The sequence below is a fragment of the Brassica napus genome, chromosome C7, assembly GCF_020379485.1.
Source record: "Brassica napus cultivar Da-Ae chromosome C7, Da-Ae, whole genome shotgun sequence".
Classification (NCBI taxonomy): domain Eukaryota; kingdom Viridiplantae; phylum Streptophyta; class Magnoliopsida; order Brassicales; family Brassicaceae; genus Brassica; species Brassica napus.
The window spans coordinates 37113538-37128047 of NC_063450.1; the positions used below are offsets into that span (position 1 = coordinate 37113538).

At 39.5% G+C, this 14510-nt stretch overlaps 4 protein-coding genes across 5 annotated transcripts; 1 reads left to right on the forward strand and 3 right to left on the reverse strand.

Annotated features, from left to right (window-relative positions):
* Positions 1 to 608: 608 nt before the first annotated feature.
* On the reverse strand, positions 609 to 2235 carry LOC106407661 (protein PHYTOCHROME KINASE SUBSTRATE 1). The gene has a single exon (XM_013848532.3). The coding sequence runs from the start codon at positions 1998 to 2000 to the stop codon at positions 822 to 824; it is 1179 nt and encodes a 392-aa protein (XP_013703986.1). The 5' UTR covers positions 2001 to 2235; the 3' UTR covers positions 609 to 821.
* A 1190-nt stretch (positions 2236 to 3425) lies between these two features.
* LOC106408111 (uncharacterized mitochondrial protein AtMg00310-like) lies at positions 3426 to 3782 on the forward strand. Its single transcript, XM_013848936.1, has one exon. The coding sequence runs from the start codon at positions 3426 to 3428 to the stop codon at positions 3780 to 3782; it is 357 nt and encodes a 118-aa protein (XP_013704390.1).
* Positions 3783 to 7194: 3412 nt separating this feature from the next.
* On the reverse strand, positions 7195 to 9454 carry BNAC07G22020D. Of its 2 annotated transcripts, none has more exons than XM_013850353.3 (8): positions 9300 to 9454; positions 8902 to 9184; positions 8678 to 8749; positions 8308 to 8375; positions 8077 to 8227; positions 7906 to 7992; positions 7730 to 7819; positions 7195 to 7612 (listed from the first exon to the last, which is right to left on the reverse strand). In XM_013850353.3, exons 2-8 carry the CDS (start codon positions 9166 to 9168, stop codon positions 7466 to 7468), a joined length of 882 nt encoding a protein of 293 aa, XP_013705807.1. In that variant the 5' UTR covers positions 9169 to 9184; positions 9300 to 9454; the 3' UTR covers positions 7195 to 7465. The 2 variants fall into 2 exon arrangements, with proteins under 2 accessions (XP_013705807.1, XP_048619649.1); XM_048763692.1 differs by having other exon boundaries at positions 8902 to 9179; positions 9300 to 9430.
* Positions 9455 to 10312: 858 nt separating this feature from the next.
* On the reverse strand, positions 10313 to 13236 carry LOC106411097 (probable apyrase 6). The gene is made up of 8 exons (XM_013851782.3): positions 12399 to 13236; positions 12210 to 12322; positions 12023 to 12130; positions 11841 to 11895; positions 11537 to 11728; positions 11350 to 11447; positions 11013 to 11209; positions 10313 to 10935 (listed from the first exon to the last, which is right to left on the reverse strand). The coding sequence occupies exons 1-8, from the start codon at positions 13009 to 13011 to the stop codon at positions 10653 to 10655; spliced, it is 1659 nt and encodes a 552-aa protein (XP_013707236.1). The 5' UTR covers positions 13012 to 13236; the 3' UTR covers positions 10313 to 10652.
* Between the last annotated feature and the right edge of the window lie 1274 nt (positions 13237 to 14510).

The window sequence follows — 14510 nt, forward strand, 5'->3', positions numbered from 1 at the left end:
TTTTTCATCAAACCCACACTGTATTTAGCTTTGATGTCTGGTATCATCATCTTGGTTTCATCCATGTAGCTTCTTGAAATCTTAATTTTCTCTTTTGAAGGAAGGTTCAATGGAGTGTGGATAAGATCACTTTGGGTAAATTCAGTCCTTTCAGGTTATGAGTTGGCTACAAAGACATACATCTGATTTGCATTTATTGTCTTAGTAAGGAAGGCCCTCCCAATTTGGTTCTTATCTCACATCACTTCATACCTATTTTTCAATCAAACAGTTAAGGTTCTTTGTCTTCTTTGCCTTTATCTCAGACACGCATGGCCATCAGGAACATGATCTTAGATATGTTAGGTAAGATGACACTATCATTGAATATTGATTCAAGTTTACTAATTAATACTTTGTGACAAACTCTTGAAGGCTTAAGACAAAACTTGAATCTCTATACTTTAAGACTAAATCCAAAAATAACAAAACGTGGTAGGGACATTTTTTGCTAATTGTGTAATCATTTTGCTTCATTATATATGTATTTTTAACTGAGAAGAATGTTGTATTAACTTTCTAACCACACGTCACTTTTTGAGTATTGTTAGGGTGCAAAGAGAGGAAGATGACCTTATGATCAAGAAATCAATAAGACATTATATAAAAAAAATTACAAATCTTCTCTCACTCAATAGCCATTACAGATAAGAAGAAGTCATAGATTGAAATCTTTTTTTGTTTTACTTACTGTGCAATCAATACTGACTGTACAGAAGAGATGATGGTGTATGAGCAATGGAGCTGCTGCTGATCCTTCTTCGCGTTTCAAAACTCTTAGTTTAAGTAGTCTCCATTGGGAATCTCGGAACATAACTCATGGACGTCTTGTTCATGCTACTTCTTTTGTCTGAATCACTAGAAACCATAACAGATTTATGACTCTTGCAGCTCAAGAAACCACCCCTTCCGCTGCTACTTGATTTCTGCCTCTGCGGTGCGTTTTTATCGATGTAACTATTAGTAGGGATCTGAGGAATCTGTGAAGATCGGTTTCTTCTTACAGGGCTTGTTGCACATTCTGACATAACTGAGAAATCAGCTGCACTTGCTGTCACTATGCTCCACTCTATGCTAACTTCACTTGGAGCATAACATGTAGGTGAAGCCGGATCGCTTCCTTGCCTTCCAAGAATAGGTTTTGGTTTCCGTGTAAGATTTTCTATCTCGAAAAGATCCGAGCTTGAATTACTCTTTGTGTCTTCTTCCTCTATTCTTGATTCCCATTGAGGAACTGTGAGCTTCTTCTGAACAAAAACCCTCTTATCAATATTTAGAGGGGAACCAAACACTTCAGGAGACTTCCTCTGCACCAACTCTTCTTGCTTTTGAATCTTAACTGAGATCTTATCATCGACATCGACTGAGTTCCCATCAGAACACACGCATTTACACCTTAGGTTCGAGATAAAACTCTTCTTACTGTTGTTCACCTTTGGAATCTGATCACTATTGTGTTTCTTCTCCTGCAAGGAACTGTTGCAGCTATTAACCAATTTGTTCTGAAGCAATATGCTCTGACTATTCCAGCTTGAGTCAGAGCGGACACTCGGAGTTCCAGTAGACCTCTTCTCGCTCTGCTTCGATTCAACAACGAATCTCTCAACTTCTGGGTTAGTCAGAGACAGAACACTAGAACTCTGGTCTGAATCCATGTCTCCGTTGAAGTACTTCTCAGCTCCAAACACACCAATCTCTGGATCTTCCGGAGCTTTCTTCACTTTGTTCGTCTTATGGCCAAGCTCTTGATCTTCTTTTCTCATGTTTAGGGGTTCGCAGGGTTCTATGAGCTTCTTGGTTGTGATAACAGCTTCTTCCTTGCTTCTCAAGTAAGAAAAAGGAGAAGAAGAAGAAGAAGAAGAAGACGGGACAGGGACACTGAGACTGTGATTGTTGGTGTTCTTAGTGAAATCAAAAGATGTTTTTGGTGTTGAAGAAGATGATGGTGTTAAGATCACCATTGTTTTTTTTTTTTGTGGGTTGCTTGATTTTCTTCTTGTTTTTTTTTTCTTGCTTGTGTGTGAATTAGATTAAGGTATAAATAAGAAACAAGACAAAAGTGTTGAAAGCTGGTTTCTTCGAAGCTTATGTGTCCTGATAAGTGTGACTGGGTTCCACTTTGAGTTATTGGCCAGTTTGTTGCATGTGAATTGAAGATTAAATATATCTCGTGAATAAATGTTTGTCAATCCTTTATATCATGAAGGAATACTAGAGAGATGATGTTACCTCGTGACTTCAATGGTGTTTATTCTTTACTTTTTCTCTTAACATTCCAAACACTATTATACGGACTGCGCTTTGAAGATTTCAATTACAATTTCAAAATCTAAATAAACAGGTTCTGAAAAAGCCCCGGGACCAGATGGCTTCTCGGCTGGTTTTTTTCATACTCAGTGGGAAGATGTAGGACCGGATATAGTGAAGGAGGTACAAGGCTTCTTCAGGGGGGAACCACTATCGGAGCTCATCAATGAGACTAACGTCCGCCTCATCCCAAAGATTCCCAACCCGCAGAAGGTCTCGGACTACCGCCCTATTGCCTTATGTAATGTTTATTACAAAATCTTCTCCAAGCTACTCACACGTCGCCTCCAGCCCCTGTTGAGTAAGCTGATTTCGGTGAATCAGTCCGCCTTTGTCCCAAGAAGAGCTATAGGGGACAACATTCTGATTACTCATGAGGTTTTGCACTACCTCAACACGTCGCAGGCTGAACAACGATGTGCGATGGCTGTCAAGACTGACATGAGTAAGGCGTATGACTGGCTCGAGTGGGAGTTTATATCGCTGGTCATGCTTCGTTTGGGATTCCACCAAGCTTTTGTCAACTGTGTTATGCAGTGTATCTCATCGGTTACGTACTCCTTCCTCATTAACGGCTTGCCTAGAGGGAAGGTAGTACCGAGTAGGGGAATCCGCCAAGGAGACCCCCTTTCTCCCTACATATTCATAATGTGTAGTGAAGTTCTCTCGGGATTATGTAACCAAGCACAAGAGGATGGTTCTCTGCAAGGGATAAGAGTGGCAAGAGGCTGCCCTCGGATTAATCATCTCCTCTTTGCTGATGATACTATGTTCTTCCTTGAAACCACTCAAGGGAACTGCAGCGCACTTACTGACATTCTTACCAAGTACGAGAGCGCGTCTGGCCAAACTATTAGCAAGGAAAAATCGGCCATCACATTTTCCCGACGTACCCCGGCAGCGATTAAAGAAATGGTCAAGGAAGAATTGCAAATCCAAAAAGAGGGGGGGACTGGAAAATATCTTGGCTTACCGGAGCAATTTGGTAGGAGGAAACGCGATATTTTTTCTCCATTGTGGACAGGATAAAACAAAAGGCTCGGGGATGGTCCAACAAGTTTCTCTCCTCAGCGGGTAAGATGGTGATGCTGCAAAGTGTGCTTTCAGCAGCCCCCTCCTACTCCATGTCTCACTTCGATCTTCCTGTGTCTTTATGCAAGAGAATCCAGTCCACGGTGACGAGATTCTGGTGGGATAATAATGAATATACCAGGAAAATGGCGTGGGTTTCATGGTCTTCTATGGCCAAACCAAAAGCACTTGGTGGGCTTGGTTTCCGGGATTTCCAAGTGTATAATGCTGCCCTCCTTGCTAAGCTGAGCTGGAGACTAGTTCAACATCCAGACTGCCTTCTGGGACAAGTTCTTATGGGGAAATACTGCACTGAAAACAATGTCCTAACGGCCACAGAAACTTCTAACATGTCTCATGGGTGACGGAGTGTTCTTGTCGGACGGGATCTTCTGCTTAAAAATTTGGGCTGGGTGGTTGGAAATGGACAAGATATCAAGGTCTGGGATGACCCTTGGCTGAGCTTATCCAAACAGGTACGCCCAATGGGACCACCTCAGGAGAGCACTGTTGAATTAAGGGTTTCGGACCTCATGATTCCGGGGACCTGCGAATGGGATGCGACAAAAATCCAAATATGGCTGCCTATGTATGAAGAGACTATTCGGTGTATCAAGCCTAGCCAATCTGGGGCTCTAGATAGGATTATTTGGCTGGGTACTAAATCAGGAGATTATTCGGTGAAGTCTGGATATTATAGTGCTGTGGACGATGGTGACTTTACTCCTGCGGGTCCGGTCATCGCTGCTGTAAACTGGAAGAAGTATGTGTGGCAACTGGCCTGTGCACCAAAGGTGAAGATGTTTGCGTGGAAGCTACTCAAGGGCACTCTGCCTGTGCGAGAAAGACTGGTGGAAAGGCATGTCCCAGTTGATCCAGCCTGTAAGCGATGTGGTGAAGCTGAATCTATTACTCATCTGTTCTTCCAATGTGCCTTTGTAAGGAAAGTGTGGCTTAATGCGCCTTTCTCAACGGCCCCGGATTTCAGTGGATTACTAGATTTAGCGCGGATGTGGATGGATCTTTGTTCCATTACTTGCTTACCCCCTTCGGGGATCTCTGCTGGGTCACTTGCTCCTTGGATCTTATGGAGTATTTGGAAGGAGCGCAATAAGTACGTTTTTGAAGGTACCTCAGCCTCTGCAGAAGATACGCTATCAAAAGCGATTGGATTAGCCAGAGAATGGATTAGTGAACCTAACCTGAAGCCAACGCCGAGAGGGTTGGTTGAACCAATCCACCATCCCCCACCTCCTAACACGGTCACGATTCGTCTGATGCTGCGTGGAAGGGTCAAGGGAACAGAGCGGGTGTGGGATGTTTCCTTATATCCCTGTCAGGAACTAGATCCATTAGCTCCTGCATTCCGTTTGTAGCTTCGACGATCATGGCGGAGGGTTTGGCTCTACTTGAAGCAGTGAAGATGGGCATTTGCGACAACTTGAAGGCGATACGTTTTGAATATGATTCCTCGCAGCTGATTAAAGCGGTTAACTCAGGGGACTGCATACCTAAACTCTATGGAGTGGTGTCGGATATCCTCTCCCTTATCTCTGTGTTTGATTTTGTTTCTTTCACTTGGATTCCTCGTGAGTTTAATATCCAAGCAGACAGACTTGCTAAAGCTGCTTTGGCTGTAACCGATTCGGTGGTGGTTGTAGGAGTGTTTAATCCTCCCAACTAACTTTGCTCCTTTAATTAATATAAGTGTGTTTTAAAAAAAAAAAAAAATAAACAGGTTCTGCAACCATATTTTTCAGGATTTTCATTAAACATCAAAAAGAACACATCGTACTAATATAAATCTTAATTTACATATTACGAAGAATGCATGATATATTGACATATTTATTCATGTCGACCGATAGTCGTGCAAATTATTTAAGACGGATCGATTACGGATGCATGATAAGTTGATAACTCATCAGACACAACCCAATGGAAAGCTAAAGTAGAATGCAGTTTAACTATAAACTACCTAGTTAATGATCAAACCTGCTTGATGCTTACGATAAGATAATTAACCAACATAAAACGATACTGTATGCAGCCCCTAACTTGCAAATGCATCTCCTAGTCGTACAATATTATGCTCTTAAGTCTTAAACCAAATCTTTGATAAACATTCACACAGATAAAATATGTCATTTAAAATGTCAAGATTTTGGACACAGTGGTGAAGCCATGCATGTTAGGGGATTGAGCTGTAAGTGAATCTGGATTAAACTAGTGGATGTAATTCACTTAAGAGGAGCAAAAATACAAAAAATAGGAAGCATGAGGGATGTACGTATTTTGTTGCATGGGGAGATATTGACAAAGACTATCGAGTTGGGTTTTTCTTAAAATAATAATATTCAATGTAATAATTTGTTGTATAATTTATGTGTATATATATATTAAGAAATACATTGGATTGTACCTTGTGATATCGAACATATCATAAAGCAATTATTGTGTATTCTTTCTTGAAACATATCGAGATTATATTTTAATAAATGGCCAATCAAGGAAGCTGTGTAACATTTATAAAATATGCTGATTAGTCATATTATAGTTCACATATGAATGGCAGCATTTTAAACTTGCCCCACAGTTTACGTGTTTGATTCTCATCCTCAAACACAAGCTACTTTTCATCGTCCAACACAAATAGAAAACTCTTACTACATTCCAAAACTCTTACTCCCTTGATAAAAATAAAGCTTAATATTGGGTTTAAACTCATCTAAATTGCTTTAATATCTTTACGTTTTTGAAAGCTCTGTAAGGGTTCTGAAATCGCTTATAAATGGTATTATTATCATCCATGAATTATTAGCAAGATGTAATAATGGCCATTTAATATTCCGATTTGTGGTATATGATATTGAAAGATTTAAAAAAATTGATTTGAATATAAATGTCACTAGAATACACCTATCTTTTCGATTATATATTCAAAAAATCTAAAATTAATTGTGTTTGAACTGAAAGCAAAAAGATGAGTAACATATCAGAAAATAGTTTATGATATCATGCGAACAAAACCAAAACATGGAAATTTTTTTTTTTTCGAATTTCTTAAAAATTTACACATCAACCATCGGCCGGGAGTGTGCCCATGGGAGTGAGTGGGCATGTTAACCCATTAGCAGGGGTCAGAGCGTTACAATTTACACAATTGAATTAGAGATTGAAATGTTTGGAATGAAGCCTTCACTGCTAGAATCTACTACATACACAAACAAAAGTCGGTGATACTATTTAAGAAACTTGCAATGAAGAAAATTTCATTTATTTACAGATTATTCAAAACATTCAAACAATTTCGTAAACCATGGTTATTCTTTATAACTTATAATTTTGTAGATTCAATCTTTTTTCAGAGCGAGGAGATTTATCACCAGAGAATCAAAATCAAAGGAGAGAGCGATCACAAGACCAGTAACAGAGATGAGGGACGATATGTTCTGTTACATACCGCCTCATGTGAAGGTAGAAAGACTAGACTACCTTCACTATGTGACAAAAAGTGAAGATGGTTCTTTAAATTCCCGACTCATGTGGATTACTACGTACATTCTTTTGCGGGTCGCTGAGATTGATGCTAAGAATATGCATAGAGGTGTGTTATGCTTTGAGAGAAGATTAGCTTGGATTGAGAAAAAAAGATAGACCAGGTTTTGCATTTAACTCCACCTCTTATGACTTGAAACTGCTGTTGTGAATCTTGTGATGTGCAATGTTGCAAAAGATCTGATTCTTTGATCTGATTCTCTAATTCTTACATCGATGTCCATAATTTTTTGTTTATTTAAAGTCATAGAATCTTCTGTAATCATGTCCAAAACAAGAGAGAGAATCTACTCGTGTGGTTTCAACAATTAAATCTCAAGACAATATATGGAAGATAGTAAAACAGAATTTACAAATTTGTGAAAAAAAACTAGTGACATTTTTGGTTACAGCTCAAATGATTTTCCTTCACTCATACATTCTAAAATTTAGAGACATCAAGTCTCCACTCGATTCACTTGGTACCTTGTATGCTTATGAGTCAGAAGAATCAGACTGGCTCTTCAGGTTGTTGTGTAGACGTAGTTGCAGTAGCCATGGAGGGTGATGGTGGTTCTGGTGCCACCGTGAAGTGAACTGTTCTAGGTTGACCTGACTGAAGCACCAATGCAAACTGTGTAGCCAAAGCTGCAGCTTCCTGTTCAATAGGGTTCGGGTAGTAACTCAATACATGTGATTCAGTTTGATACTACCGACAAAGAAATAAAAAAACTGGTTGTCTTGACAAAACCTTGTGCGTAGTTCTTATACTAACCTGCCTTTGCCTTCGGTGTTGTAGGATACTGATCGCCCAAGCCATGATATAGCAAGGAAGAAGAAATCCAGCAGCTCGGAGCAAGACGAGCTGGAATAACACATAGATGGTTGGTTATTTTTGGTTTTGGTGTTAGTACTACTTACATGTAAGTAAGAAAAAAAAACTAAGCTTACAGATAGTATGTTAGATGGGTCATCCTCGTCTTCTCCATCATCGCTTGTTATGGTCAATGCATGACGTAAGAGAAGAAGTGCCATTAACTGTAAAAGAAAAAATGTGTTACATGATCATCAGAACGAGAGAAGTTGTGTTAAAAAAATTACCAAGAAGCTTTTGACACTTACTATTAGGGCAGCTGAGCGACAAAAGGCAGCTCCACTGGCACTTGAAGCAGTATATTCAACGTATTCAGACTCTAAATAGCGACGTTCAGCTTCTGCAATGGGAAGAAGGCGAGGATCATGCAAATCCAAACCTGAGATTGTCCATCCTCCACTGCAACGCACGCATACTAGATGTCAGAAACAAGCACAACCAATAAAGAAAAAAGCATAAAAATACGAGATTTAATGTACCCAATGTCAATAGTGGTTTCTTCAGGCTGAGGAGAAGGTGGTGGAGCGGTGTATCCAGGTTGGTAAGGCTAGTAAAACAAGTTAAGGGCGGTCAGATAGTGTAACTTTCCTCAGCTTTCAGACATAATAAAGCAGTTGCTGAGCTTAAGTTCCAAACCAAATTCAAGTGCAATGCAATATCTTAAATCTTTTACTACGGACATAACTTAACCTTATGTGGGAAACTTGCATTCATATATATATATGCATATATTCATACTTACATTTTTGCTTTTGTCTATGATCATTATGCACTTTGTGGAAAATCTTGCGCCACAAGGAACCAAATTAAGTCTATAAACCAAGAGATTGCGAGAGAAGGTAAACATACCTGATGGCAAATTTCGCATATGATGTTTCCCTTTTCATTGCACCAACGCTGAACACATTTTCTGTGAGCATACTGGTAAAAAACATAAAAGCTTTTGGTCAATTAATCATCGGCCATTTTTTCAATCTCAATAACAATTAACAAGAATTATCAGCTCATCATATAAGAAAAAACATATGTCGGTAATTTTTCCCTAAAGGAGACGATGATGAAACACACAATACCTTGAGGCTACCACTGCAAGCACAAGGGCTCTCGAGAGTCTTGATAGGGCACTCGTCCTGACAAATACGACACTCCGCAGAAGCAATGAGCGGCTCATTCTCCTGACCCTCGTCATCTGAAATATCAATTGCCTTATCATTAACCACCACCGTCGACTCTTCTCTTATATTTTCGACCTCCGCATTAACTGGCGGAGATGGCACCGGTGGCATAAGTCCATCTACATTGACCACCATGTGACTGCTCTCTGTTGACAAACCTATCATTCCTCCAACTCCTAGTCTACGAGTTCAAAACAAATAAAAATCCAAATGAAAACACTTAACGAAATAAGAACCAGATTATCTTGACGAGAAAAACACAAACACGGGAGAGAAGAATATTCCAAGAAAATCACCAGCGAAAATGGAAAGAGATGTCCTTTGGTTAGTCGCAGAAAATGAGGAGGAAGAGACGAGAGGAAGTTGCTGTGCGCCTTGAAACTTTTTCCTGAGGCACAGATCAAAAACTCTTCACAAGATTTTTCCGCAGATCCAGCGAAAATAGTAAATGGCTTTTTATAGCGAAATTAAATGACAAAAGATATTATTACAAACGACGTGCGGACACAAAGTTTAATGGCCGTTGACCAAAACTAATGTAGTCATTACACAGAATAAATAAGGGTGTCTATTGTAAAAAAGATACTTTGCCATGCTGTAACGTGAACGACGTGTTCCCTGTCGGATAACATTAGCTGTTCTTTTTCTTACAATTTTTTTTAATCTTCTGACGGAGTTAGTATGATTTATGAATCATTTTTTCTCATTATTGGCACCTAATTCAATTTAAAACTAATAGGCATAATTATTGACTGGTTATAGAAAATAATTATGCTTAGATTATTTGATTACATGATTGGGAGAATATCTGTCGTTTAAGATTAATTTAGTAGTGAATTAGATGCATGACCATAAGTAATCCTGAAATTTATAGAGTTATAATGATAAGATATACTTCTTCCGTTTCAATAACTTAAATGTTTTAGAAAAAAAAAATTGTTTCAATAGATTTTTTGTATTTTCTATAAGAAAAATTGTGATTTTCAAAAAATAATAATTGATTTTATTGAATTACTATTAGTTAAAATTATTGAAAATTATAAAAAACGATACATTTATTATAGTGATTTAATTTGTTTTCTTAATATGTGTGAAAATACTAAAAAGTCTATTTTTCTGAAAAGAGTGGAGTATTATACAACTTGAAAGGAAAAAAAATTGTCAACGAATTGAAGATTAATTTAGACAAGATAAAATACTATTTTGTAACTTATATTTGACAAAAATGCATTGACAAAAACAATAAACGATTAAACTAGTACATCATATATAAATCTATAGAAGAAAGGAAAAATATTGCAGACTTGAATAATTCCACGAGTAAGACATAATTTCTCATCATTTCAAACTATATTTCGAAATTTTATATAATGTTTTTTATAATACAAATGTTAATAGTCTAAACCGAACTTGGTGCACAAGAAAAGCTCTCTAAAACATCGAAATCATGCATACACCTCTCCATTACAATACAGAAACTACTTTCCTACCCCCATGATTCCCAGCAATTGCTAAGCCGTTGTTGATAAGTCACTCGGACGCTGCTCGCTCAAGAACAGCTTGTACGGAACCTTAAAAAATGGAGAAAACTTTATGATCACAAGCTTCTAAAGAGACGAGATTCATGTGAAAACCGGTTTGAACCAAGGTCATCTAATGCGGCTGACTATGTATCGACCTTTCTCAAGGTCGTAAATCGTTTTCAGCTGCGGTTTTCTCCATTTAGATATCAAACATACCAAAACTGTCATCAGGATTGGTACCCCGATGAAATATAGCAGCGTCTGCGAGTCGATACCAAACAGAGCATAGAACCAATGGAGGTGACTAGAGGATGCGTGCTGCGAGGTCGACGCTTCAGTTTGTAGAATGAATGCACCTAAAGCCCAATCTAGCGGTATATCATCTCCTGCTTGATTCGCAAACCCGACTCTGCATAAAAGCAAAATAGTTTTCTTGATAAAACCGTTGATCTAAGTCTTCTGTTTAAAGTTCTTGAATGAATATACCTTTCATCATCAAGAGGAACACCGAGAGTATCGTGAAGCAATGATACAATATATGCCGATGAGAAACAATACCGAAGAAGATCCTCTTCCTCGAGTGACGGGTCTTTTACTCTCAACTTTGACCAATCTTCTCCACAGAATCTTTCTCCAGCCGATATCATATTAGATAGCCACGACTTCTCTCCCAGCCCAAAGAACTGGTATGAGAAAGAAAAAAAAGAACATGTTCATCACACTCTCCAGAGTAAAAGACATGCGCATTGTGGTGTTTCCTTGTTGGTCCAATTGAGTTATATACATTACGAGCATGAAAACAGATATGAGAAAACTAAGGTACCTTAGAGGTGTAGAAGAAGTTTTCTGTAGCTAAAAATCTTCCTTGAAGCTTAGGCGTGAACATTGATCCAATAGAGCAATGCTGATACGAGCATTTATCTGCACTCAAAGGTAGAAATCTATATCCATTAAAAACAATAGAAATGAATGGAGATCATGAAACTCTAGCAACAAAGATAATGTTGTACCATTTCCTTCTTGCAAGATTGATAGTGCAGCTGAACGACACTCTGAGTAATTACCCACAGCTTGAAAAGAAGATGCGAGTTTGCTTTCTTCAGCTAAAAATCCAGATAGATGCTTCTGTGTGATTGCGTCGAGGCTGTATCCTTTAGGAGCACAAGGGTCTGCATGTTTTCCTTCCAGTGTAGGTTCCACAGCTTCAAGAAACGAAACAAAGTATGAGTGGGACAGCCAGCCAATAAACATTGCTACAAGCTCTAATAACCTTAGAAAAGTTCAACCACTACACTGATGATTCTCACCCACTACCTGAATTACGGTCTCTTGAGACAAGCGAACCCCATAACTTCTCATGTGCAGCATTCTACAAGGTGCCAAAAGTTAATAGCATCAGGGACATTACCAAAAGATAAAATACACGAGATTGAAACTAGAGTTAGTCTGTGAAACTTGTTCCAAAGACATATATTACACACAAAAAGGAGACGTACCTGGCCAAAGTGAAGGAAGCTGTGACTGTAGAGACTGTAAGAAACATTTCCAAATGATATTGTACGTGAGAACTCAGAAGGCACTGGCTCATTAGACACAAACGTCACCTAAAAAGAACACACAAACAGTAAAACCATGTATCTAAACTCTCACAACACGCCTGAGGATCGAGGAAAGAGACTAAACCTGCGCAGAAGCTCCACCAAGCTCAACAATCCCAGTTGTCTTAATCGGATCACCACCAAGCGAACCAAGAGCAAAGTTCGCAACAACCCAAGCATACACACCTTCGTCAGAACCTGACAATAATCGAAACATACATTTACATTTTAACAACTCTCAATTACATAAAGCTTTAATCTTTGAGAAACTCACCAGAGATAACAGAGGCCCATTCATCTCTAAACAAGAACCCAGAAGATCCAAGAACACTTCTCGCAACCCCAAGAATCTTCTCCTGTGCAGGCGCCTCAAGCAACCTCATCCCCGCCGTCGCCATCAGCCTCACTTCCGTCTCCACCCACATTCCCCTCGGAACCCTCCCCTTCGCGAACTCAACAAGCTCCGTCAACGCCGCGCTCGCTCCCTCGGGATCGTCCGCGTACGCCGACAAGCCCGGATGCAGCTTCAAGCTCGCGTAATTTGCTCCTCGGAACTCGAAAACCGGTTTGCCCGACTCAATCCGGTACCCGAACACGTGGATCCGGGTCCCCGTGCTCCCGCCGTCGATCACGACGTTGTAGCGAAGCGATCCTCTCCCGGAGGATGCAATCGAGTAGCAGACGAAGAGGAAACCCAATACGGTGGCGATTGAAGCGACGGTTAGGAAGAGATTCGATTTCGCGTGTTTGGAATTGGATTTGGTAAGGGTGTAGATTGAGGAAGATGATGATGATCGGTTCGAGGAGCGGATCTGGAACTTAACCGGATCCATAGCTGATTTTTCCGGTTTAGTCTTCACCCTGGCACGGGTATGCGATCGTCGCATCAACAGTTCATGAGATGTGAAATAAATCAATGTAACGAATATACAAATATTGTTTTTGTGTGTGTTTTTCGAATTTTTTTGCTTTTTTCAACCGAGAAGAATGGAGATCGAGAGGGACGCCGTGTAACAGCGCCGGTGAAGCTCTCCGCCGCCCTCAACCTCCGATGTCGTACTCGGTTATGCGGTTTTTTATTATCAAAAGATAATCAAATGCACAAAATAATATATATAGAAAATAAATTGATCGTTGTAGCGCATTTTACGATTTTTTATACCTAAATATTAAACTCCATATCGGGTCGGGTCGTAATGATATATTGCTCACTAATTTTGCAGTCGGGTCCTGATCACGAGACGGGTTATCGTTATTAAACTACGGCTTCAAATGTTTTAATCCCTTTCGCGCCCGCACCGCAGTTAACACTAATAAAATTTTTTACATATACTATATATTTATACGTTTTTATAACTGTTAGAACTGCACCACACATGTGTACCGCTTGTCCCGTACCACTTAATCCGCTTTTACCATTTGAGCCTGAATATCGGATCGGGACAAAAATTTCCTCATTAATTTTGTAATCGGGACCTGATTACGAGACAGTTGCATTGTCTCTGGGTGAAACTAGGGCTTGATGGTAATGCATATCTTTGCCCTATGCTTATCAATATGTACATAGAGTATGGAGATGTGGATGCTGCTTGAACTGTGCGTTGTTTATTATAAAGTTATAACGCTATAATAATGGGATATGCGGGAAGAAACACACCGGACAAGGCTTTATCTTTTTTTTTTTTTACTAAATTGTAAATATCATTTCAGAAATGAACTGTTAAGGTTTACAATATGTGATGAACAAACTATAAATCCTCTAAAACATATTTCCAATGCCAAAAAAAAGTAAAAAACATGGAAGCAGAAATCAATTAAACTTGAAACCGTTTTATTTTGGAGCGAAGATGACTTAAAGTATCAATACAAACTTGTAGTAGCTAGATAGAAGGTTGAGCCGAAACGGGCTTAAAAGGAGAGAACTGAGAAACTAGAACACAAGGAACACAACACTAGTAAGAAGCGGATTCAACAGCTGCATGCACAACTTGCTTTACTCTGAGAGACATAAATAATCCCGCTCAAGGACTGTCCTCTAGGTCCGGGCTGGGAAAGAACTAAACTCAGATTCAGCAAAAGATGGGACAATGTTAACACACACTACATGTGCTTAATAGCGCTCAACTAACTCTACCGCGTGCACTCGCCCACTACGGATAGCCTTTGAAGGCAGCGGAAAAAAGCGACATTTTCCTCCAGTCCTGCGGGAAGATTCAAGTGTCGGGAGAGGAGATTGCTTCGGTGGTGAGGAGGATGAAGCAGCGCACAGTCGCTAGAGATACCACATCGCAAAACCCTCTCAGCTTCGAAGAATCTAACAACATCCTCTGCTAAGATGACGACCCGAAACATAGTCACTCACTGACAAGGCTTTATCTTTGTTCCG